We start from the raw sequence: 26,972 nt of genomic DNA on the forward strand, positions 1-26,972 counted from the left end.
TCACTTTATATTAAACAAGGGTTTTATTGGCTTTCTGGTCTTTTGGTCCTTGTTTCTGATTAACTGTTCCAGCTCTATTTGTTTATGGTTACTTATTTATTTGTTTCAATTTTTTATGCATTCATATTTATCTTTTTTTAATATATATTCATTAATTATTGTCATTATTCATCAGACAAACTCCCGCTGTTAAAATATGATTAGAGACTTTAAAATGCATGCTTTTGTTTGAGTGATAGCTCAGCATTTGATGTGGCATCAGTCATTCTAGTTCTGAGCAATACAACAAACTAAGAGTAATCAGTGAATGCATGGTACACATTGTGAATAAAGTCTTCACATTCACATATTTTGGGCACCATGGAAGACTAGTGATTTTGTTGTTGTGAAGTCATTGGTACTGACAACAAGTCACAGTCTGCCTCAGTGACCAGAATCTACTCAGCATAAACTTGACTAGCAGCACTTTCCAGCTACAAAGATCACACTAATGCCGACATTATGTCTGAAGGGGCAAAAGATTAAAATTCAAAATGTTTATGATGATTATCCAGGATTCTATTACATACAGAGAACATTTGTAAAAACTGGCATCCTAATTATTGTTTTTACTTTAAATAATGTGATATCCACTGTTCACTCACTCTTATGTGTACTGTGTTCACTAAATAAATAAATAAAATAATGATGTCTCTTTTTTGTGCATTTGTCAGTGGATGTTGTTTAATGAAAACTGAGACTATAAACAATTGCATGTAAAAATACATTATTAGATGCATTACCACAACATGTAAGATAACAAAATTCACATTTCACTGCTGGTTATATATGCTCTATATAATCATGTATGCATGACGAATAAAAATCTTGAATCTTGAAATGACTTATACAGTTACGACTTAATGACTTATACAGTTATGAAAGCCATTCGTTTCCTAACACACACACACACACACACACACACAAAATAGACTGAGGCTAGTAGACTGACAGAATAGTCTATAGGTTTAAGTCAAAAGTTGGATTATACAAATATGTTTTATATTTTAATCAGCCATTTAAAGTATATATATATATTATTATTTTTATTTTTTTTTGCACCAAAGCAGGCATTTTATTTTTGTGTGTTTTGACTGTTTAGGCACCCACAAAAAGCCGCATGTCAATTTTCATTTACATTTAGTCATTTAGCAGACGATTTTATCTAAAGCGACTTACAAATGAGGACAGTGGAAGCAATCAAAATCTAAAAATTTTTTTTTTTTTACTGATGCTATCGGAGGCAAAAATTAAAACAATAAAATCAGTTATGACAGTTAAGGAAGGGTGAGTTAAAATTTGTTTTATGGTTTAAATTTTGCTGGTGAGGATATGGAAAGCTTCCCATGTTACTACTTCCCCCAGTAGGACAAATTCACTTGTTCATGTTTATTTCAACCTCCAAAATAATGTTTATTGTTCTGTTTTTTTTAAGTAAATAAATTGAATTTCAAATATAAACCTACATTTGCATAAATAATAAACAAAAATGTCTGCAGTAGCCAACAAACTGTGACAACTAGCCCCAGTCTACCCAACAAAGATGATAGTGTGGCTACAAATCACATACATACATACATATATATATATATATATATATATATATATATATATATATATATATTTCTTTATTTTTCTTTCTTTTTAATCCACCATATAGCAAATCTAAACTCAGCAGTACTTGTTAATGGTTCATTTTAACATAAGGATAATTTATCTTTAATTAAGTCAAAATGTTACAACAACAACTAAACAAACACGCTACAGGTCAGATTTTACTCAGGCATTTGGGAAGCCGACTGAATGACATCACTGCCTCCTCTGTGCTCGTCGTGGTCTGGTTTGGATCCAGGGAATGGGAATGGAAATGGAAATGGAAATGGAAGTGGGATGTGCCGGTGCCCTGCGGACTCGGATTCATGGACTCGGAAACAACAGTAAGTTTGAAAGTTATGTAAAACACTCAAAACTTTACATGACAGAAACGTTTGAGTGCGCGCGTGCTGAATCTTGTAAGGCAAATCCACGTGCGTATTTTTCTGAGCTTTGTGTCTATTGTGTGTCACGAGTGTTAGAGATATTTAAACTTTTAATGTGTTTGCTAGCGGCTAACTGTTGTAGCGGCTCGGCTAATCTGACTTTGGGAAAGAGTTCAACACATTCCTCTGCAGTTATGAACTCACGGAGTCTTTCTTTATCTCGTCATTGTTGTCATTTTTTGCTCTGCAAAAGTGTTTTGGAAATACTTAACATGTTTAGCTTCGATCAGATTTAAACTTAACTAACGTTAGCCTTTTTGTTGGGGGGGCTGCGAGCATTAGTTGTTGCATTATAGTCATTATCTCGTAAGTATATTGTTATTGCTGAATCATAATGGTTTAATTGTCTTATATGGTTAGTTGTTATTTTTTGTATGTCTCGGAGTTTGTGATTGTTGTGTCATATTTTGTGATTTTTGAGTCATAGTTGTTTTTGTTTTATCATAGTTGTGATCGTCTGCTTAGTTTTTTTTCATGGTTTGTCTTCGGCACAATGTAACGTCGACCGCAGTTATAAAGTGACAAATCCATTTTGTGTCAGTTACAAACGACGCACTGTTACAAAATCATTCAACAGCATTAAAAAAAAAAGTTGAGTTGGTTTGATAGGTCTCTGCATTGTAAGAATAAAATCCTAACAAAAACTGAAAATGTCCTGGCAGAAAACTACTAGTGTTTATAGACATTTCCTTTAATCCTAAAACACAACAAAATTTAATGCATAATTCAAAATACTGGATTGTCAAAAATCAGTGCAGAAAATAATTTATATTAGGATGGTACATTGGGCCGTATTTTTGTAGACTTAGATTGTGTCAGTGATGTTTTGCCCTGCTCTCTGTCTATCTATAATTGCTTTGTATTTCATTCAGTGACCATAGGAAACAGTATCAAAGCTCCACAAAAGTAATGAAGGATGTCTCCCAAAGGAGTCGGCCAAAGTAAGGTGGAGGAAACGGCTGTACAGGTGGCAGTCCGGGTGCGTCCACTGCTTCCCAAAGAGATTTTACACAACCATGAGAGCTGTATTACTGCAGACCCAGAGGAGAAGAGGGTCACTCTGGGCAATGACCGCCACTTCCACTGTGACTTTGTGTTTGAGGAAAACTCCACGCAGGAAGATGTGTACACAGAGTGTGTTCAACCCCTCATCGAGGCCTTCTTTCATGGTTTCAATGCCACAGTTTTCGCCTATGGGCAGACAGGCTCAGGCAAAACCTACACCATTGGAGAAGCCAACATTTGTAAGCCTTTTACACATAATTCAAAACATTTATTTATATAGCACTTTATAAGTGTGTGCGATATGGCAAAAATATCATATTACTATTTTTTTCTAGGAAGGACAACAATCTTATTACAATTCTTTTTCAAGTCACTGTGCTGTAAAAACCCTACAACTAATGTATATATATATATATATATATATATATATATATATATATATATAACAAGTTCTCAAATTTAAAATGTATTCAGGAAAGGTAAATGGTCAGAGCAGAGAAACAAATGACAGATTAAATAAACAGTGTTTTAATTCTGTCTAGCAATGACTTATTCATATTAGGTAAATTGTAGAAAATGAATAAAGTAATCAAATGTAAAATACAACACTGCATGAATGAAAGATACATTTTTTATAATAATGAGCACAGAGTGATTTTCTCTTATTCTTTGGTTGTTTGATTAGCATTAATGACAGACATCAGCAGGTTTATTAGGCTGCTGTCACTTTAAGATTTTTCCCAATCAAATGTATTTACGTGTATTTTTGTGTGTTTTTGACTGTTTAGGCATGCACAGAATGCTGCCTGTTGATTTGATTTTAATTTAAATTTAGTAATTTAGCAGACGATTTTATCCAAAGCGACTTACAAATGAGGACAATGGAAGCAATCAAAATCAACAAAAGAGCAATGATATGCAATTGCTATAAAAAGTCTCAGTTAGCCTAACACAGTAAACATAGCAAGTTTTTTTTATTATGTAATAAAAATAAAACAGAATAGAAAAAAAATAGAGCAAGCTAGTGTTAGAGGCGTTTTTTTGCTTTTGTTAATTGTATAATAAAAAAAGTCTAAAATTTACAAGTTTTTTTAAAGAATAGATTTAGAATAGAGAGTGCTAGGACTTTTATTAAATCCTTTAACAACTTTTCACTCTTTACTTTCTCATTAATTAATGTTAATATCTTTAAAACTGAAAGATATGTGGATATATTAAAATTAAGACATAAATGGAACATGTTTGGTCACAATCTCTGTTATTTGTTAGAAAATCGTCAGATCGCCCACCCGCAGAGCTTTATACAATACAGATTGCTTCACATTAATAAACAGTGTTACAATGTTTTAATATTCATCAATATATAACAGAAGTGGAATGTTTTTCTTTCATTGGAGGTGTATTGAGTATTGAGACAGCTGATGTGTTGAGTAAACAGATCAAAAGCATGCCTGAGTTCAGTTCCTTACAGCATATTATTAATTGGCCTTCTTCTAGACCAGACATGATTCACAAGGCTAGTAAAGGCTTTGTCTGTGTCTTGTTAAAATGCTTCCATGGGTTTGCACATTCGTGCTGCCAACAACACCTCCCCCGGTTCATTTGCCACCGTTCCGCTTGCAATCTGAGATCTTGCATTTTAGCATTCTGCTTCATAGAGTTATTCATTAACCTGCTGTTGGTTTTTTGGCTGCAGCCGCTTTTAGGGATGACGAACAGGGCATCATTCCCAGAGCCGTGGCTGAGATCTTCAAACTGCTGGATGAGAATGACCTCATTGACTTCTCCGTCCGAGTGTCGTACTTGGAGGTTTACAAAGAGGTCTTCAGAGACCTTTTGGAAGTTGAGGCGGCCAGTAAAGACATAAATATTCGAGAGGATGAAAAGGGCAACATAGGTAAGTTTGTGAGGGAAAACTGATGCAAAATTCTCCTTCAGTTCAACAAGAAAGAATGTGCAAAATAAACTACTATTCGGTATTCAATGTTTTATAACAGTCATCAGATACATCAAAACAGTGTTATCTTAAATATTAATAATATAAAATAACTGTTTTCTATTTTAATACTTTTTAAAATCCTGTGAAAATTTCTTCGATTTTTTTCGATTCCGAAGCTGATTTTTCAAGATCATTACTACAGTCTTTAGTGTCACGTGATCCTTCAGAATTCATGTTAAAATGCTGATTTAGTGCTCAAGAAACTGCAGTATCTTCAATTCTATCCGCCTTATAATCCGGTGCGCCTCATATGTGAAAACAGTTCTAAAATAGGCCATTTATTTTAAGGTGCGTCTTATAATCCGATGCGCCTTATAGTGCGGAAAATAAGGTAATTCAACTCAAATTGTGAAATTTGTGTATTAAAGTAGTTTAAGTCTTTGGTTCTTTTAATTGTGATGATTTTGGTTCTCATTTAACAAAACCCACCAATTCACTATCTCAACATACTAGATTATGGTGACATGCCAATCAGCTAATCAACTCAAAACAACAGCAGAGGTTTCCTGAGCCTTCAAAATGGTCTCTCAGTTTGGTTCACTAGGCGACACAATCATGGGGAAGATTTGTCCAGAAGACAATCATTGATATGCTTCACAAGGAGGGTAAGCCACGCACATTCAATGCCAACGAAGCTGCCTGTTCACAGAGTGCTGTATCTAAGCATGTTAACAGAAAGTTTGTGGAAGAAGAAGACGTACAACCAACCGAGAGAACGGCAGCCTTATGAGGATAGTCAAGCAAAATCATTTCAAGAATGTGGGTAAATTTCACAAGGAATGGACTGAGGCTGAGGTCAAGGCATACAGATGTGCCAAGGAATTTCCTGAACCACAGACAATGTCAGAGACGACATACCTGGGCTAAGGAGAAGAAGAACTAGACTGTTGCCCAGTGGTCCAAAGCTCTCTTTTTCAGATGAGAGCTATTTTTTTATTTCATTTGGAAACCAAGGTCCTAGAGTCTGGAGGAAGGGTGGAGAAGCTCATAGCCCAAGTTGTTTGAAGTCCAGTGTTAAGTTTCCACAGTCTGTGATGTGTCATCTGCTGGTGTTGGTCCATTGTGTTTTTTGAAAACCAAAGTCCATGCATCCGTTTACCAAGAAATTTTGGAGCACTTCATGCTTCCTACTGCTGACCAGCTTTTTGAAGATGCTGATTTCATTTTCCAGCAGGATTTGGCACCTGACAACACTGCCAAAAGTTGGTTAAATGAATGTTAAATGGTGTTGGTGTGCTTAACTGGCCAGCAGACTCACCAGACCATAATCCCATAGAGTATCTATGGGCTATTGTCAAGAGGGAAATGAGAAACAAGAGACAAAAAAATGCAGATGAGCTGAAGGCCACTGTGAAAGAAACCTGGGCTTCCATACCACCTCAGCAGTGCCACAAACTGATCACCTCCATGCCACATCGAATTAAGGCAGTAATTAAAGCAAAAGAAGCTCATACCAAGTATTGAGTACATGTACAGTAAATGAACATACTTTCCAGAAGGCCAACAAATCACTAAAAATGTTTTTTTTTATTGGTCTTATGAAGTATTCTAATTTGTTGAGATAGTGAATTGGTGGATTTTTGTTAAATGTGAGCCAACATCATCACAATTAAAAGAACCAAAGACTTAAACTACTTCAGTCTGTGTGCACTGAATTTATTTAATACACAAGTTTCATAATTTGAGTTGAATTACTGAAATAAATGAACTTTTCCATGACATTCTAATTTATTGAGAAGCTCCTGTATTTCATATGATTAGTCATATTTAAGGTCGATAAATGAGGCGAGCATTTGGGTGTCCTGCCAGATGTACTGGATTACCACAGACCAGCCGTGTGACTTCACCTGTGGATTTTTTTTTTCTTCCACTAAGCAACAAAAACAAATGTTGGTCAACCAAGTTTCTTCTGATCAACTAACGATTAGTCAACTTTTAGGGGGCAGCCCTAATTATCAGTGTAAAAACAACGGTGTTGTTTTTGTGGAAACTGATTTTTTAAATTATTTTTATTTATTATTTTTCAGAAATCTTAGATGAATAGAAAATCAGCATTTATTTAAAATATAAATTGTAACATTAGATTTACTTTCAATTATGTGATGTGATGTGATGCATCTTTGCTGCATTAAAAAGTATTAATTTAAAAGTAAAAAAAAAAAATCAGTTGCCAATTAATGACTTTAAAAAAAAAACCTCCATGTGCAATATTTTATTTTTATTTTATTTGTGAATATTAAATTGCTATTTTGTTCTAAACAGTATAATCCTTTAACATTTTATTAAGAATTGTTTACAATTGGTTTTAGACTAATGTTTATTAAGTCATTTTTGTGTTTTTTTATTTATTTATTTATTTATTTATTATTTTTTATATATATAATTCTTCAGGACTCTGTCTAGAAAAGCTGACTAATCAGGAAGTTTTCAGAAAGTCTTTTTTGCAGTATGTGACTGTTCAGGAAAAAGAAAGACATCTTCTGTGTTTACCCACAGTGCTTTGCGGTGTAAAGGAATGTGAAGTGGAGGGACTTGATGAAGTGCTGAGTCTCTTAGAGTCAGGAAAGACGGCCCGTCACACTGGGGCCACCCAGATGAACCCCTACTCCAGTCGCTCTCACACCATCTTCACTGTGCTCATGGGACAGAGGCGTGGAGGTTCTCGAGGAGCGGCCGGGACTGTGCAGATCCTCTCTTCCAAATTTCATTTTGTGGACTTGGCTGGATCAGAGCGTATCCTCAAAACCGGGAACACTGGTGAACGGCTCAAAGAGAGCATTCAGATCAACAGTGGGCTTCTGGCTCTTGGAAATGTCATTGGAGCACTTGGGGACCCCAAAAGAAGAGGCACCCATATCCCATACAGGGATTCCAAAATCACCAGGTAATTTTACTAATTTAAAATAAAATGCTGATTATTACAGTATAATTGCAAGATGATCTAGCCTTGATGGCTACTAGTATTTGGTAAAGCAAGAACCACAATTGCTATTGTTTACTCTTAAAGGCAAATATAATTTTAGTTTGGTGATTTTAGTGAAGCTTTAGTGAACAAAGTAAATCTCTTCTTTCTGATTTAAATTATATATTTTTATTTTTGTATAATCTTTCTACATTGTTTTTACAGAGAAAGTAGTCTTAGATGTTGAAACCAAGTTACAATGACTTTTTTCTTAAGGAAATTTTAAAATTGAGTTTGTGACATCTTTTCAAACATTTTTTTTTTTATTATTAAAAAATCGTATGCTCTCCAAGGGTGCATTTATTTGTTTGAAAAGTCATATTTATTTAAAATAAATCTTCAGTAATTTTAATATATTTGAACTATGTTTATTACCGTTATGTTCTGAGTAATTGCACAATACTTTAAAAAGGATCAAAGAATCCTGAAAAAAGTATTATGGTTTTCACAAAAATATTAAGTAGCAAAACCGATTTTAATATAGTCATATTTACTAATAGGAACTATTTCTTGAGTATCAAATCAGCATATTAGAAAAATCTCAGAAATAAAGTACATTTTAAAATATGCCAAAATAGAAGTCTGGTATTTTAAATGCTCATAATATTTAAGTTTTTCCGTAGTTTTGACCAAATAAATTCAGCCCGGATAAGTACATCACAATAATTATTTAAAAAACATAATCCAATTTTGCTGGCCACAATCTTTTGAAGAGTAGTGTATATTGTTAGTTTGTTGTATGAAAAAGCTATTTTACCTTTTCCATCTCTTAGTTAACTTTTAGGGGCAGCCCTAATTATGATTAGTAAAAACAACGGTGTTGCTTCATATTTTTGTGGAAACAAAATTTTAACAATATATTTTACCTTTTCCATCTCTGATTGAAATTTTTTTGGAAAGAGGGAATGTGTGAAATTGCCTTGATATAGTTTAAAGGCTTTTAAGATGTGTCAATCTTGGTTGCATCTTGTTGTCAGGATCCTAAAAGACTCTCTTGGAGGCAACGCCAAAACCCTCATGATTGCCTGCGTAAGCCCTTCCTCCTCAGACTTTGATGAGAGCCTAAACACACTCAACTACGCCAAGCGGGCTCGTAACATCCAGAACCGGGCCACAGTCAACTGCCAAGGGGAACCAGACCGCATTGAGGGCCTTGAACTCCAGATCAAAGCGCTAAGACGAGCTCTTGAGAACCGCCAGCGCTCTGAAACCCGCATCATTGCTCGCTCCGACCCCGAGAAGAGACTTCGGCCCTTTGAGTTGGACACGAGGAAGCTGCAAGCAGAGAGCGCCCACTATAGGACTTGCACGGACTCTGCCTACAGGCTTTTAACGGAGCTGCTGGGTGAAGGAACCCTAAATGCAGGTCAGCTCCTGCGGGTGAAAGAGTGGCTTTGCGCAGTTGAGGAGGAACGCAGCAGTTTGACCTCAGCATCAGGGCTGGACAGCGGCATCGAGAGCAGCTCTACCGAGGACAGCACCGCGCTGAAAAGAGGGCGGGCGGCACTGAACAACCAGGTTGGGCTGCATGCACATCCATTTTCACATATGAATATTTTATGTTTAACAATTAATCATAAAAAGGCAATAATGTGTGTTGTCAGGTCATTTTTCCTCAAGCATTATTTTTAGAGATGTCATGATGTGATTATCTGCATAATTCTTTTTATGTATGCCAAAGGATCCTGGCCATGTGAAAGAGGATTGGAGTGGAGACCGACGCGACTACATTTCCCAGCTGCAAGCCCAGATACAGCGACTAGAGCAAGAAAACACTGACTTCTTAGCTGCCCTGGAAGATGCCATGGAACAATACAAACAACAGGTGAGGGAACTGAAGTCTCCACCAAATTCTTTGTGGTTTTAGATTTTGTGTTTCTGAATGAATTTAATTATGCTATATTTCAGAGTTGAAAATTAATGCATTCTTAAAACTGGAAAAACTCAGTTTCTTTAGTAAATATGTGTCTGATTAGGTTCTGCTTTAATTAGGTTCCCAAGATGGATCGGCAAGATTGTTATGCTCACCAAGGCTGCATTTATTTGCTAAAAATCAGCAGCCATTACTCCAGTCTTCAGTTTTTAATTAGAAAGTTCAAAAGAACAGTATTTATTTTAAATTAATTTTTTGTAACCGTGTAAATGTTTAACTGTCACTTTTGATCAATTTAATGTGTTCTTACTGCACATTAATACACAGTCCTAACCCCCCTCACCCCCTTCGAAAAACGTATTCTTACTGAAGCTTTTTCAACAATATTGTACGTGTAAAACATTGTATTTAATAACCTGGGAATTAAATGACCAAACACTTTTGTGAAAGTGTTTCCTAAGGGAGTGATGGTACAACGAATCTGTCTTTAGTCCTCTTTTGGAAAGTTGTTGAAACACCTTTGTGAATTTTTTTTTTTTCCTTTTGATACTTTCACCCTGGAAATGTGAAAAGGGTCAAATGAAGTGAAACATGATAACTTTAATGTCCGGTTTTCATTGCAAACAAACTGGAAATATCATAGTGAAGTCATGGAAATGCATGGGAATAATAAGTGTGAGAACTCAGAATGTTTACAAAGGATGATGCTGTTAAATTGCTTTGCTGTCTTAAAAAAATCTCCAATGAGCCCATGCATCGTCAAATCTGTCATGCATCATCATTCGGTTGTTTGTCTATTTTTGTATATTTTACAGACAGTATTTTACCCACAGCCATAAAAACAGGCAACAAAGCTAAGCAGTCAGATATATAAATAGATGATTGATCTGAGCACAGTTCAGAACATACCCAATAAACACGTTTTTCTGTTTTTGTAACGCTGAATGATATAATAGAGATGGATTGGCAAAAACGCTTAAATTAATATAGACCATGTTGTACTGATTATCGGAGCACTAATAATATCTGTGTTAGAGTCCTGCACGGGACCTGCACCCGCTCGTACCCGCAAAGTTCAGCACCAGATCCGACCCGTCACCCATGATGATATACCAATTAAATCCGCACCTGCCTAGACCCATCAATTATTGGCTCGTTACCTGATCCATGCCCGCAATAAATCACACACGCTAAAATCATTCCAATTAAAGTGCTTTATTTTTTTTATCTCGCACCTCTCTCAACATCACAACAGTGTCATTAATGTGCTAATGAAACGAAAGTGCGCTTTGTTTTGCGCCATTCAAGTAGTCTACCATCGACACCTAAATAGACTATGGAACCTGATAACTATACGCAAATAGACCTATTAATGAAAAAAAAAGAGCAAGAAAAAATACAACCTGGGCCTTTCGCTCACAAACTATGCATTTACTTTCCCTTAAGGTTACTGTACAGGAAAAGGGTATCGTCCACAGTCCCAGGTTTAAGTTGCGTTCTCCGTTCTTGAATTACAAATCCAGCTGTAGAAAAGTCTCTCTCACAGCGCTGACGCACTGTTGCAGTGGTGGTGACGTGATGGGTCAAATGTCATATCGTTGTTGTGTATGTGTAATGGTAATTTAGACATACAAATATTACACATATTTGTCATCTGCACTCCTACCCGCCCGCAAGGAGTTAGGAGTTGGACTCCTTGGAATCTTTGTTTATGGCAGGCGTCTGTCATTTCTATGGAATTCATATTGAATTCCTTCATTCCTTCATGTACAGTATCTGTCTGTCTGTCTGTCGATCTATTAGGGGTGTAACGGTTCACAAAATTCATGGTTCGGTTCGAAACGACACTGTGGTATCACGGTATATCGCAGTGTTGGAAATATTTCTGTTAAAAACCAAAGCGAGCCAATGGATGTCACACACAAGCAACGTGCAAACATTGTGCAAGAGTTCTTCCAGTGAAAGTCTTAATCTCAGTTAATTCACTGTGCAGAAAATAAAAATGAGGAACGACAGGTTAATGACGAAGCTTTCGGCATCTGATGCTTCATATTCTCATATTATAAAAATAAGAATGTAACCTAATGTAGACCTACATTATTTGGAAATGCTAAATATCTGAATATTGACAAAAGTTGATGTTTTTGACAGTATCTCTGGCTACCGTTGACACAATATCATTGGTTATGATTTTAACATGCCCCAGCAAGGAGAGGCAATCGTGGAGCAGACTGTTATGTCGTTTGCGCTGCCTTTTTGAGCACAGTGTCACTGAGAACATTATATTTCACACACTTTAAGTTCTCTTATTTTCCAAATGTAATAGGATAAGTCCAACAAATAGAATTGTTCGTTTTGTAATGCGTACATTCTATCATTGTTGTTATTTTTAAATAGACCATTAAAAATACCTTAAACGTGTTAATAAAAAAAGCTAAAAATATAACTATTACATGAAAAACGGCATTTTAGAAAGTTAGAGTCTAATTGTGGCAACCAACTGAAATAAAATAAGTGTAAGTTTATTTGATAATATGAATCTGTCTGTCTGTCTATCAGTGTAATTTTTTACTGAAACCATTAAAAATCAATTTAATTAATAAAAATAAAAAAGCTGTAAAAAATAAATGTTAGATGAAAATCTTAAACTAATTTTAGTAAAAATATAATCTATCTATCCATCTCCTTCAAATTCAGGAATTTTAGGAATCTCAAAATCCACCCATTTCAGCCACTTTTATACTCCATTCTAAATGGTCCACATCACTGGTTCAGTGCACACAAGACTTAAAACAACACTGGGGACATTTTTTGTGTTTTCCCCTGGTTGTAACTGGATGCTGTTTTCTTTTATTCCTAGAGTGATAAGCTACAGGAGCAGCAGGATCTAATAGCGGAGCTTCACAGTCTGATAGCCCAGCCTGGAGGAGTGGGGCTGCTCCACCTGAAACAGAGACCTCACACGGCTCCTATCCACTCACTACTGCAGGCTTCAGACACAGCCGGCCGCCTCACTCCTCCCTGCGACAGTGATGTGGGCAGAAGCTTCGCCAGACAGGTAATTGATATGTTTTGATTTGTCTCACAGCATCCTCGACCACAAACACACATCAAGTTTAATTCAAGATACAATCCGCAGCTGCCACCACCTGGGCTGAGCTGTTAGTAGTACACAAACATCTTCAAACACTTGCCACACACGCTGTGTAATTCAGTGTTTTGACTTCACCCACATACTTTCAGAGGCAAACAAATTCAGCTAATTGCCAATGTAATGTTATGATGTCTTAACAGTCAATTATACACCTTAAACTTTTAATGCTTTTTTTTATGCTTATTTTTTCAAGTCTGTTGTATGAAAAGCTGGCATTTGATGTATTGTCTGGAGACTGGGTTATTTATTAAAGCAATAAGCTATGAGCGGCTGTGTGTTAAGCCTTGTTTGGGATGGCTCACCGAACACAAGAGATGTTTGTACTTGACACACTCAGCAACTGCACTATTCTCCAAAATGGCAGATGGCAGCGCAGAAAAAAGTATCAGCTGAAACAGCATTGAAGAAGCACTTTGCCAAATTTAACGTTTACCTAGCTAGGTATGACATTATTAGTTTTTATTCATTTCAGATTCAAAAGGGGGATAAAACAGAAACACTCAACAACCAGCATTTACAGTGACTCTTCTCTGGTTTTGTTTACACTGTACAACCTAGTCAAGATTACTTATTTACATCTACTGTTCAAAAGTTTGGGATCAGTAAGTCTTTTCAAAGAATACTTTTTAAAGAATACTTGTATTCAGCACAGACACGTTAAAGGGGTCATAAGATGCAAATTAAAAAATGTTTTTTGTCTTTGGAGTGTTAAAAGCTGTTTGTGCATATTTAAGATCTGTGACTGAAGTTTCTAACCCAAAGAGATATTCTTTACAAAAGTTAAGGCTTGTCCACGCTTTCCTATAATGCGACATTTAAACGCCCCCTCCCCCACATATCTACATCACTGGGTTGGAAGATTTACATAACAACACTCAATGAAAGGTGTAACTTATTCTCACTGTAGTATTGTTGCCGGCTAATCACAAAGCACTACATAGTAGGGGTGCAACAGTACCATTTTTTCAGAACCGATCTGATACCGAAAAATCTGAGTATCTGCCGAGACCGATCCGATCCAATACCAGCGCAGTTTTTTTTAAACAGTTTACATTTTTAAACAGTGTAGAATTTCCATACTTCTCTGTGTTGACCTGATCATCATTCTTTTGTGTGTTAAACACAATCTACTACATATAGACAAATTCATTTTAATGAAAAATAACAAATAAAAAAAATCTATTATAAACTAGGTTAGTGGATAATTCATCAGCGAAATAACTCTAAATTCAAGAAAAATCATGGGTGCACAATAATTTTATATAATCTAGTGAAATATTTTATTTACAAACAAAAGTGAATAAGTCTAAAATCTGTATCTGTAAAATCTTGTATTGTTGTAAATACATTCTAGGAAAAACAAGTATATACATTTATATAGAAATATAAAATACGTTTATTTTAAATGTATATTTACAGTCATAAAGGCAGCAACATATTATAGATATGACAAAACAAGAAAGACTATTAATAATCATTTTGCAGAAAAGTATTATAATACTAAAGGCATCAATACAGAGCTTCACAGAGAGCTTATGCATGTCCCGTGCATAGAATGATGAGTTTGAAACCACACAGAGTCACAGTGTGCAGGCTGCTCAGCCCTCTGAGTCCACATTGAACCATTAGTACAACAAACAAGCTGTTCGCCTCGTGTTCATCATCAGTTCTCTCTTCACAGTGGTTCAGTCAGTGTACTTTCTGAGTAAATTAATTACTCTAGGATATTGGTTAATTTTGACTCGATGCTTACTTGGAGACACGAACCGGTTCAAACGATTCAGTCCGATTTGGTGTACTGGTTCAACCAGTTCACTAAGAAGAATCGGTTATATTGAAAAAAAAATATTTCAAATAAATGCACCTTCAGATGAACCATTTTGTTTTCACATAAAAGTGAAACAGCAAAACTGTTTTCAACATTGATAATAATAAGTAATGTGTCTTGAGCAGCAAATCAGTATATCATGTGACACTGAAGACTGGAGTAATGATGCTGAAAATTCAGCTTGGCATCACAGGAATAAATTGCATTTATTTTATAAATTACATAACGTTTTTTTTTCTGCCAAATAATATTGTTCACTAGCATAATTATCTGTGAAATTGTTACACATGATGTGTGTGTCAGATATTTTATAGTCAGTTGGGTTCCCAAACAACCCTAAACAATTCAAATCAAATGTTTTTATTATACCAAATACTTTTTGAAATCCATGAGGAAAATAATAAAAAAAAATCTTGTGCTTTGTATGGGATCGATTCGTACAATGTGTAGTCAGAACCATTATAATGCATTTTTTCACCTTTCACCTGTTTTTAGGTTGAAATGTGTGCGTCAGTAGACAACGGCTCAGACCAGACCCAGTGGGAAAGCAGACGAGACACTTACTATGAAACCTCTGGGAAAGGATTGAACCGAGATGAAGATGGCCATGTTCAAACCACCAGAGATAAACGGAAGTATGCAAAATTTAAATAATCTAGTTCTAATAAAAAGGTTAATTGAGAATAAACATCTAATCTATTCAGCATTGCCATTATTCTCGGCAGATCCATCAATGTAACCTGGATGAAGAAAGATGCTCCATTGCTCCAAGGGTCTTGTGCTGGGACCAGGGCAACCCTGTCTCAGCCGTTTGGACTCGGCCATCCTCTGGGTGTACAATGCAACAGACGTACATGTGAGTTAAACATCCTTGAAAACATTTGGCAAGGGTCTCTGTGTTTGATGGACCACATTAGTTTCTTTCCAATATTAAGTCAGTCAGCTTTGATTTGTTTTGATTGATTCTCCAGCTGACACCAGCATTGGCGAGAGCTCGGTGTGGGAGAGTGTGAGAGGTTTTGGAGGCGAGTTCTGCTCAGAGAGAGGGCTTCTGCAGGCACAGCAGAAGATCAGAGAGCTCTCCATCACCATCCGTATGAAGGAGGAACTCATTAAAGAGCTGGTCAAGACAGGTGAGGCTGTTACGAAAACATGCTGGTCACTAAAATAGAAGGCAAGGTTGAAACAAAACTAAAGTATCTCTTGTATAGAATACTGACTCAAATATCTGAAAATGTTTGTGTGCTTTTTTTTATGATAAATACGTTAATCTGTGTCACATGATCCTTCAGAAATCTTTCTAATATGCTGATTTGCTGCCTCAAGAAACATTTATTCTTATTATTAATGCTGAAAACAGTTGTCCTGCTTCATATTTTTTCACGATTCTTTGAAGACTAGAAAGTTCAAAAGAACATTTATAAAAAAAAAAATTTACTCTCAGTTTTGATCAATTTATTGGTTTCTTTATGAATAAAAGTATTCCTTTTTTTTTTTTTTTTTCGGTAGCACTTTATTTTACAGTCCTGTATCCTATGTACATACCACATGCTTTTTACTTTTATAATTACAATAACTAGTTACTAATTTAGAACCTACCTCTAAACCTAACCCTACCCCATGTATTTACCTTTTAATAAATAAAATTTACCTTTCTTAGGTATGTACACTGTCCCCTAAGTTTTGAGTTCATAATTATCAGTGTTTTTTTTTTGTTGTGGTTTACAAATCTGTCAGTTCTCTTAAAATAATCCTGTCCTCTCTTTCTCTCTAGGTAAGGATGCCCAGGCCATGAATAAGCAGTACAGTCGTAAGATCTCCGAGCTGGAAGCAGAGGCGGAGCAGGCCCGTGCGGAGCTCACAGAGGCACAAAAGCAGCTGCAGGATCTGGAGGTTCAGGGCAGCCGTGATGCTGCTGACCGCTCCAAAGCTCAGGAATGCAGGAGGAAAATCGCAGCTGCGCAGAGCAAAGTTCAGGTCTGTGTCTGGCAGCTATGGCTTGCCGAAAGGCATCATTATTTAAATCCCATTTGATTGGCGTTTCTCTAGAAAGGTTTTAGGGTTGTCACCACACCAGAATTTCTGTATTTTGAATATCACAGCAAGAATTGACCAAATAAAATTACTAAAATGACATTTGAAACAGGCCTTACTCTGTCAGAATTTACTAATATTTATTAAAATAGTGACTTTAAGGTTTGTGAATAATCTTGAAAGAAATAAAGAAATGTTCATTTTTTAGTAAATATTTAAGAACTCTATCCATTTATAATACTAATTCTGTAGATGGTGGCAATACAAGTTAATTGCAAAACTAGATTCCTGCAGTATATATGTAGCTCTTCACAGGTGCTGTTCTTTCAGGTATTGAAGCAGAAGCAGCGGGACACTGTGCAGCTGGCCTCCCTGTCTGCGCAGAGCGAGCGGCGCGTGCAGGAACTCGAGAGGAACGTGCAGAACATGAAGCAGCAGCAGGACCTCCTGCAGCGCCGCCTGCGAGAGGAGAGCCAGCAGAAGAGACGACTGGAGAGTGAGATGCAGAAAGGAAAGCACAGAGTCAAGGTTAGCCAAGTGTTGCATTCAGCAAGTCTTTTATCTGCATAGGTGGGAAACGAAGCCTGAGAGAAATCAATAGTGTAAATGGAATTAAAAGAGAAATGTGTAATTTATGCTTCACTAGCAGTGGATTTGCAGAAATAATGATTGTTTCCAGACAGAGGCTGTGGTTGCTGTTTTTCCTGATATAATAAATACCTGATACCTGAAGTGTTTGAGGTCAGAAAGAAATTTAGACTTTTTTTTTCCCAGTAAGGATGCGTTAAATTAATCAAGGAATGACAGTGAATACATTTCAAATTCAAATAATGCCGTTCATTTGAAGTTGTTTTTTTCTTTTTTATAAAAAAAAAGTGAAAGTGACGTGACATTCAGCCGAGTATGGTGACCCATACTCAGAATTTGTGCTCTGCATTTAACCCATCCGAAGTGCGCACACACACACACACACACACACGGAGCAGTGGGCAAGCCATTTATGCTGCGCACCCAGGGAGCAGTTGGGGGTTCGATGCCTTGCTCAAGGAAACCTAAGTCGTGGTATTGAAGAGAGAACTGTACATGCACTCCCCCCACAATTCCTGCCAGCCCGGGACTCAAACTCACAACCCTTCGATTGGGAGTCCGACTCTCTAACCATTAGGCCATGACTTCCCGATAGAAAGAACCCAATGTTTTTCAACATTGATAATAAAATACAAAAATTAGTTCCATTTTAGTACTGTAATAAGAAGCTGTTGTTTTTACTGTATTTTTGAGCAAATAAATGGAGCTTTGGCGAGCATAAGAGACTTCTTTCAGAAACACTGCCCTTTTAAACAGTAGTGTATAAAATATATCACATTAAATGTGTTTCTTCATAAAGTATAAAATGTAGCTATCTTTCTGTCTTGTTTGCTTCAGATCACATCTTTCTTTATATGGTACTGCTACTGTTGCAGAAATTACACATTTCATGTTTTTTTGGAGTGATCATCACAGTTATTTTTATTTTTTTTCAGGAAACTGTTCTGTTCTGTAAGGGCCAACATTAGTCATCTGCGTTTTTGTATTCTGAACAATAATCTCGAGCGAAACCTCAGCCTCTCAGTTATTCTTGTCATTCAATAGAGAATAATTTTCCAAACAGCCTCTTTCTCTTTCCTCGAAGGAACTGGAGATAAAGAACGAACAGCAGCAGAAAATTCTGAGGATTAAGACGGAGGAAATCGCTGCCTTCCAGCGCCAGAGGAGAAGTGGAAGTAACGGCTCGGTCGTATCACTAGAGGAACAGCAGGTGGGTTGAGACAGAGAAACGAAATCGTGCTCCTTTTCATCATGCCCTCCCCTCAGCTATTACCCAGCAATAAAATATTATTTTTAGATCTGTTTACGCCATCACAGTGTTTAATAGTTTGACTGACGTTTGGCTAAGGGTACATTTCAGTAGCTTGTTTCAACATGTTCAGGGTTCAGTTTGCTGCCCAAATTCCCTCTCAGCCTGGTAGTGGTATATTCTTTATTTATGTTGGTGAAATGCATTTGCTTTTTCCAAGGTCATGTTTGTGGGTTTGATTCCCAAGGAATTAACATATAGTTCAAATGTAAACCTTGAATTCAGTTCCACTTTTGATAAAAGCATCTGATGAATACATTCCAAATTTATTGAGCACATAATATATTTGTAAATAACTGCATTAAAATGTTCTGTGGTTGAGCAGAAGATAGAGGAGCAGAAACGCTGGCTTGATGAGGAAATGGAGAAGGTTCTGGAACAACGACGTGGACTTGAAGACCTGGAAGGAGAACTGACCAAGAGAGAAGAGATTTTAGCCAAAAAGGAGGCCTTGCTCTTGGAACGCAGTGACCTAGAATCCAAAAAGCTTCGCTCTAGTCAAGTCTGTAAAAACATTGTGGCTTTGCTTTGTCCTATTATCCCCACCCCATTATGAGTCTTTACAAGTTGTGGCATGGTCTGTTTTCTCTGCAGGCTCTTAGTAAGGACCTGTTGACCTTGTCGAGCCGAATCGAGTCTCTGGAACGGGAGCTGACTGAGAGGAACGGTCTGCTGCGCAGTAGCAGTGCTCAGGACTCCCAGCAGATCAGACAGGAGATTTCCAACCTCCGGCAGGAGAAGGAGCTGCATCTCAAACAGAGGGTAGAGCTGGACGACAAACTGAGACAGGGCAACCTGCTCTCTCCTGAGGTAAAAATCTTAAGTCTTAACTTTCAAAACTGAACCATGTCTTTACAAGACACGCAGCAACAGCTTGAGACACTCTACACTGGACATGACAAAGTGACCATTACAAATTCAGCACAAGCTTTTGGAGTATGTCAGAAATAGAACATGGCATCAACAGTAATATTGCACCACATCCATTGTAAACCAAATCATTATTTAGTGTCTTTTTCATTGTCCAGTGTAGACACACTCTTAAAAATAAAGTTTCTTTATTGGCATCAATGATCCTTTTAAGAACCTTGAACATCCATGGAATCTTCAAATTCAGAAAAAGGTTCTTTATAGTCGGAAAAAGTTTCTTTTAGATTTTTTTTTTTATGTTCTTCAAAAGGAATTATTTTAGGAACTGTTTACTGGAAGGTTCTTTTGGGAACTAAAAATGTGTCTTCTATGGCATCACTGCCAAAACACCCTTTTGGAACCTTAATTTTTAAGAGTGCACAGTGTTAGAATTTCCCAGCTAACATTGTTTTAATTCATCAGAATGTAGAATTTTGGGAGTGTAGACAATTTCACATGCATAAAACCTTATTCATATGCACAAAAACATTTTATATATTTCAATTAAATTTAATATATAAAATTACATTGAAAAAAAGAAAACACATTGAAGTATATGAAGGATTTGTCATATTTGCCTAACTTTAGGGTGGAATACAGTACACGACTTAGCCCAAATTTATACTTCAAAATGCAGGATCGGAGGAGTCGATTGTTGTTGAAAGTCCAAACCAGTCTGCAAACGTAATGCCAGGGGTCCTGGAGGGCCACTGTCTTACAGAGTTAAGCTCCAACTTGCCTCTGCACACCTGCCTGGACCTTTTTAGTATGACTAATAAGACATTGATTGTGTTTAATTGGGGTTAGAACTAAACTCTGCAGGACAGTGGCCCTCCAGGAGCAGATTGGACATCCCTGCTTCAGGCAGTTTGAATCAACAGATTTCACAGAAAAATAATGTACAGTTGCTGTTTAAGATGCTGCTTTAAAAGTTTAAGAATTCAAAAAATTTTCATTCTGCAGTTAGAATATCATAACTACACGTGTGCCTTAGAATGTTAAACTGCATGATGCTCATATTAAATGTTTTAAAGCTGAACTGTCCTTTTTTAAACATCAGGAAGAGCGAACACTGTTCCAGCTGGACGAGGCCATCGAGGCTCTGGATGCAGCAATCGAGTACAAAAACGAGGCGATCACCCAGAGACAGAGGCAGCTGCGGGCGTCGGGCAGCATGCTCACCCAATGGGAGATGAACCTGATGGCCAAACTCAGCTACCTGTCTGCCTCTGAAACTAGAGCTCTGCTTTGTAAATACTTTGATAAGGTCAGACACCATCTGAGTTTCCTCCAATGATCTCTTTTGTGAAGTTATAGGGTGACACTTTAGTGAGTCTTATTCAAAGACGTGCAATCTATTATCAGTTGGCAAAGCATCGTAATGCAGCACCGAATCCCTGTTAAACAATAACAACACTTACACGTCTGTGTTTATCACAGCCACACGTTAGCTTCTAGCCTGTGTGGTCACATTTACTCTGTTTTGGCAAATGTAGACACAGTTTTTAACATCACACGTTTTCTCACATTATTTCCATATTCATGCTGCCATTTAATAGCTTTTTAACACGTTAGGGAAAGGCAAAGACTTGTGTAATTGTGTGATTTTTGTAACGGCACGCATTGTGAGAAGCAAGTAAATTGAAATATTTATTTATTCACTCGACCTTCCGCTTCAGCTGAGAATGTGACCGTTATGACGCTTTGTGTGTTTTGCAAAGGTCGTGTCACTTCGTGAGGAGGAGCGCAGGCTGCAGATGGCTCTAGCTGAGCTGGAGCTGAGAGTCGAGGAGCAGCAGAACTTGGTTGAGTGGTTGGAAGCAGCTCTGGAAAGACAGCAGCTCGAGGCAGACCGTAGACTCACACAGCAGCAGAAGGAACATGAGAGAAACATCCAGCTGCTGCTGCAGCAGTGCCGAGGTAAGGGTTCTGAGACTACTGCAGTTTTCAGGGATAGTTCACCCAAAAATGAATACTTCCATCATTTACTCACCCACATGTTGTTGCAAACCTATAAGACTTAACACAAATTAAAATATTTTAAAGGAAACTTAAAAGGTTTCTTTCCCTTTTGAAAATCCAGGTAGCCAAAATTGAGGAGATCCAAAAAAGCTATAATATAGGTGTCAAAAAATGAATCGGGCATTATAATCGTGATCCAACTGAGGAGGTACAATCACTTAATTTGATGTAGAGATTTAATTTAGGCTGTTATTTACATCTGAACAATGATAGACAGATACATTGAGCACATCACATTTGGCAAACATACCAGATGTAAATAAAAGCCTAAATTAAATCTGTTCATTATATAAACTGATCGTATCTCTGGACAAGTCATGATATTAAAGGGATAGTTCACCCAAAAATGAAAATGTGATGTTTATATGCTTACCCCCAGGGCATCCAAGATTAAGGTGACTTTGTTTCTTCAGTAGAACACATACAGAGATTTTGAACAGAAACCGTTGCAGTCTGTCAGTCTTATAATAGCCTTGATTCCCATTCACATCCATTATAAGACTGATAGACTGCAACGGTTTGTGTTAAAAATCTCTGTTTGTGTTCTACTGAAGAAACAAAGTCACCAACATCTTGGATGCTCTGGGGGTGAGCAGATGAACATCACATTTTCATTTTTGGGTGAAATATCCCTTTAAAACTGCTTGATTCATATGGATTTGTTTATCATTTGTGAAATTTTCGGTCTTTTAAGTTTTAGTTACCTGGACTTTCAATTAAGGGATAGAAACCTCCCAGGTTACATTAAACAATATGTTAATATGTGTTTCATAGATGAACCAAAGTCTGAATGTGAGTAAATGACATTTTTATACAATTTTAAATATTAAGCACATTCACTAGATTTTATTTGTTATTATTTATCCTTGGTTAAAGAGCTTAGCCGGTGTTATGTAATTCAGTGCAAAATGAAACTTTAGAACCTATCTCTGTTTTTTTATTTTTATATAGCAGCTATGGCATGTTAAAAATGAGGCAATATCATCCATGAATTCACAAATCATTATAAACTTGTAAGGTGAACATATTGGCAATTTATTGTTTCCAGAGCAAATGGATGAGGGTTTGGCTGGTAGACAGCGGCAGTATGAGGGATTGATCCACAGCCTCAGCAAAGAGCTCAACTTCTGCAAAATAGCCAATCAGGAGCTGAACATCAAACTAAGGGAAATGTGTGGCCCTGTAAATCATGCTGGAGAACAAAGCAAAGGTGAGAACTGCTGTCACTCAATAACAATGTTTTTTTTTTAAATATATATTCAGTGTTTTACATTTTTATTTTTCTGTGGAAGAAATTTAATTCTAAGTATTTCCAGTTTTTTTTATGTATAAAGTAGTGCTGTCAAACGATTTATAGCAATTAATCAACTACAAAATAAAAGCTTTTGTTTGCATAATATATATATATATATATATGTGTGTGTGTGTGTGTGTGTGTGTGTGTGTTTGTGATTTGTGGATATTTATTTAGTGTGTGTGTGTATTTGTGTGTCTGTGTGTATTTATATTCATATAATTATATTATAAATAAATATAATATATAAACAAAATTTTTCTGAAATATATACATTCATGTGGATGCAATTAATCATTTGACAGCACTAGAATAAATAAAATGAACAGCTTTCTTCATTACTTCTTGTAGTTTTTATCTTTTGTTGTTCTGAACTATATATATATTTTTTTAAGTGAATCACAGCATGTCTGAGCTTCTTTTTTGCACTTAATGGAAGTGGATTTATACCGTCAAAGATGAAAAAAAAGCTTAATTGAAGAATAGTTTATTTTAGTTCATTTGTGCATCGTATTTAAATCTTATGACGTCCGTATGTGAGGAACAGACTGATATTTAAGACATTATCCCGGCCATCTATAACCAGAGTTCAAAGATGTCATTTATGCTTGTGTTTAGTTATACAATCATGTGCATTTGAAAATGTGACTGCAAATCTAAAGGTAAAGAAAATAATATGGGGCTGGAATTACATTTTTGTCTGATTTTTTTGGTTTTAATGTGCCATGGGCTCAATTTTTTTTTTTGTTTTTTTTTTTTACACCTTTTCTCAGGTCCAAGCTGTGACAGTCGGCTTTTGAGTGGGTTCCAGGTCAGACTTCCTGAAGATGCCAAGTCTACGCTTGATACAGAGAGAGTTCAGAAGTCAAGAGAAGAGATGCGAGAGCTGGTACATGCCCCTCTTCCACCAACATGGAGGCGCTCTTCACTCCCCACGGAGGACCAGTACAGCATGGAGGAGCTCAGGCAGAGAGCAGCTTGTGAACTGCCAAATAACAGGATTATTCAGCCTGGTATGAATTCCACACACTGGAACGGGACAAGAGCACGGAGAGAATTAAGGAGATTGAGCCTCAACACAGGACCACTTCATTCCAGTTCAGCAATAATTGATGTTCGGAGAAATCCGGTGTAGTTTGTACATTTAGTATCCTCAGTATATTGTACCAGTAATCCACTGTTTTCAGAATATCATTCTTTTTATTGATAAAGATTACTCATTGTTAATTGTTTTTTTTTCCTTCTTCATTGTCAATCGTCCTTGGAATGTACTTTTGTTTCATTTGGTCACATTTCAAGCACTTTTTTTTATTCCACTGTTGTAGGTTTCTGACACTCTCAGACACATTTTTAGTTAATGTAAAAGGGCTTTTCGTTCATAAACAATGAAATAAAAATGCCTTGACAGAAAAAAATCATTAACCAAATCATATTTCATTAAAAAACGAAAAATAAATAAAATAGCATAACTAAGAAGCAATATTATTAAAATTTGTGTACTTTTGAAAAGGAAATCGAGTCAGCCAGGAGTCGAACCTGGAATCTTCTGATCCGTAGTCAGACGCGTTATCCATTGCGCCACTGGCCCACGTGGTCACAGTCCTATCGTCGCAATCATCTTTGCGACTACCGCGTTTGGTTGTAACTATTAATAGGCCAAATAGTTTGCAGTGGTGTAATTGAAGGTGTAAACCTGAAAAATCTGACTCGGAGCAACTCTTTTCATGATTAAAACGTCTCGTTTGGAAAATAAGTCATCTTTTGTCTGCTTGCGCCCTCTTCTGGAACATCTGTTGATTGGAAGTGATGCTAAAGGAATAAACCTTGCGCCCTCTGGCGGTGAACTTATAGCTAACATTCAGTCGTTGGCTGTGTGACACGTGACCTGCGAAGTGATTTTGTCGGCCTCGTGGCCTAATGGATAAGGCGTCTGACTTCGGATCAGAAGATTGCAGGTTCGAGTCCTGCCGGGGTCGCAGTTTTAAAGCTTTGAGGACAAGTTTATATATCAATGTTTGTAATTTACCTGATATTGTTAGTGACTCAGAAAGACGTAAATAAATGAGTTGACTATGTTACGTTACATTACATTTATTCATTTAGCTTTTATCCAAAGCGACTTACAGATGAAGACAGTGGAAGCAATCAAAACAACAAAAAGAGCAATGATATAATGTTATAATATAATATAATTATATCAGCTTATTTCTGCACAGCGTGCCGACTTAAATTGTTTAGCTAGATCACTTTAAATACCAACAAAAGCATTGAAAAATAAATGAAAAAACTTTAGATTTATTTACATGTAAAACAATATAATACGGCATGGCTTAAATAACCACCAGGTGGCGCTATATCACCACACTTCAAGATTTTCTGCTCCAGATCGCTATAGAATGTGATTATGCGTATTTCACCCACTTTGACGTTTTTCTGTGAGAAAGTTGACCTTAAAATAGTGTTCCGAAACAGTAGACACATATTTCGATTTAAAAGTCTAAGGACATTTGTAGTGCTTCTTGTTACAGTCTTTCTTATTGGCTATTCTATATTATTATATGTTGGGCATATAAACCCGTTTTATAAGAAGAGAGACGCAGAGATTCCTTACGGACAAAAAGTTTTTGGTAAATTGAAAAATATATAATGAGGCTGTTTAGGCCTAGGTATTTTTTTATTAGACTATTGGAACGTATTCCACTTACATTAGCATGCTTTTGCGTTTGCATGATCAACGATCATCTTAAACCTAAAATCACTTAAAAGTTTGATTTTCTTGACTGTCATAAATGAGCACATGCAAATCTGTAATCACATGAGGAGAATAATATATAATAACGCACGAGTAAATATTGGGTATAAATGAATGACAATAAAACAGTTTAGAAATGTGTAAAATCAACCTTTAATGACAAGAACAAAGAAAAACTGGACAATGTATTTGTCTTTGGCTCTTTGTTTCAGTTTCTTTTGTTAAACTGTGATAAAATAAAATAGCTAAATTTTACAAAAAAATTGCCTAAATGATAGCAAATTTGTGATTATAAGTGAGTGCTGCGACGTCTAAATAAACATTTGACGTTAAAATGTGACTATTGCGCATTTGTAAGATTGGATTGTATTAAATAAAATGTAGCCTACCGTTTTCTCCATCTAGATCCCAATTTCTGGGATATTTGTTACAAGCAGGGTGACAAATTATCTCTGCATTTTAAATAGAAATAGAAATAATGCTAACCAGTTACAAATATGACAATTCAGCGCTGCAGCCTAAGTATCTTGAGACTTTTATTGTACACATCTCGACTTCACAAACATGGAAAACAGGACTGCCTACATACAACTTACACAGTTTTATCTATTCTCTGAAATCACGTATAATTCTTTGCAATATTTCTATTTATCTGCACAGAAACGTAATTGTATAAAGCACCTGATACGCGCTTGATAATGGGAAAGTCACCGCCAGGGGTAGCTGATGTCAAGACGCGTTTGGGTGGCACGTTACGTGTCCAAAATTAAGCATTGGCAAAAATCAGGCTACAGGATTATAAAAGGCCTTGCAACCCTTAGCATTAGTGTCCACAAATCACATGCTAATATGTGCATGGAAAATATAAACTACAGGATTAAGGAAAGCAAAACGGCTCTACAAGCAGTAGCCTACCACACAAGCCTAAATATTAAGTACATCAGTAAACCGATTAGTTGTGTAGGCTAATGTAACATGGAGACTGGTGTAAAATTTAGTGATAATCACAGAACGGGTATTTTTTTAGTTCTTCTCGTTAATCCTGTTTGCAAATTTATGATGCGAGTCTACAAAACCCCCTTGAGCCAGAAAAGCGCTCTTTTATTGTTACTTAGGGATCATTGTCTGGTTAAAGTCCTGTTTAGTGCTCTACAGGTTCAACACA

General features: G+C 36.5%; 1 protein-coding gene and 1 non-coding gene across 3 annotated transcripts; both read left to right on the forward strand.

Moving 5' to 3' along the window:
• Window positions 1–1,834: 1,834 nt before the first annotated feature.
• LOC127962446 (kinesin-like protein kif7) lies at window positions 1,835–24,535 on the forward strand. 2 transcript variants are annotated; one of them, XM_052562004.1, is made up of 19 exons: window positions 1,835–1,976; window positions 2,951–3,322; window positions 4,780–4,980; window positions 7,579–7,966; window positions 9,022–9,562; window positions 9,726–9,869; window positions 12,778–12,975; window positions 15,395–15,534; window positions 15,625–15,755; window positions 15,871–16,032; window positions 16,674–16,876; window positions 17,264–17,461; window positions 18,606–18,731; window positions 19,156–19,332; window positions 19,425–19,640; window positions 20,800–21,006; window positions 21,461–21,659; window positions 22,810–22,971; window positions 23,829–24,535. In XM_052562004.1, exons 2-19 carry the CDS (start codon window positions 2,995–2,997, stop codon window positions 24,188–24,190), a joined length of 4,083 nt encoding a protein of 1,360 aa, XP_052417964.1. In that variant the 5' UTR covers window positions 1,835–1,976; window positions 2,951–2,994; the 3' UTR covers window positions 24,191–24,535. The 2 variants fall into 2 exon arrangements, with proteins under 2 accessions (XP_052417964.1, XP_052417965.1); XM_052562005.1 differs by having other exon boundaries at window positions 1,958–2,066.
• A 423-nt stretch (window positions 24,536–24,958) lies between these two features.
• On the forward strand, window positions 24,959–25,031 carry trnar-ucg (transfer RNA arginine (anticodon UCG)). Its single transcript has one exon. It is a non-coding gene; the product is annotated as a tRNA-Arg (tRNA).
• Window positions 25,032–26,972: the final 1,941 nt, after the last annotated feature.

The sequence above is a fragment of the Carassius gibelio genome, chromosome B7, assembly GCF_023724105.1.
Source record: "Carassius gibelio isolate Cgi1373 ecotype wild population from Czech Republic chromosome B7, carGib1.2-hapl.c, whole genome shotgun sequence".
Taxonomy (NCBI): Eukaryota; Metazoa; Chordata; class Actinopteri; order Cypriniformes; family Cyprinidae; genus Carassius; species Carassius gibelio.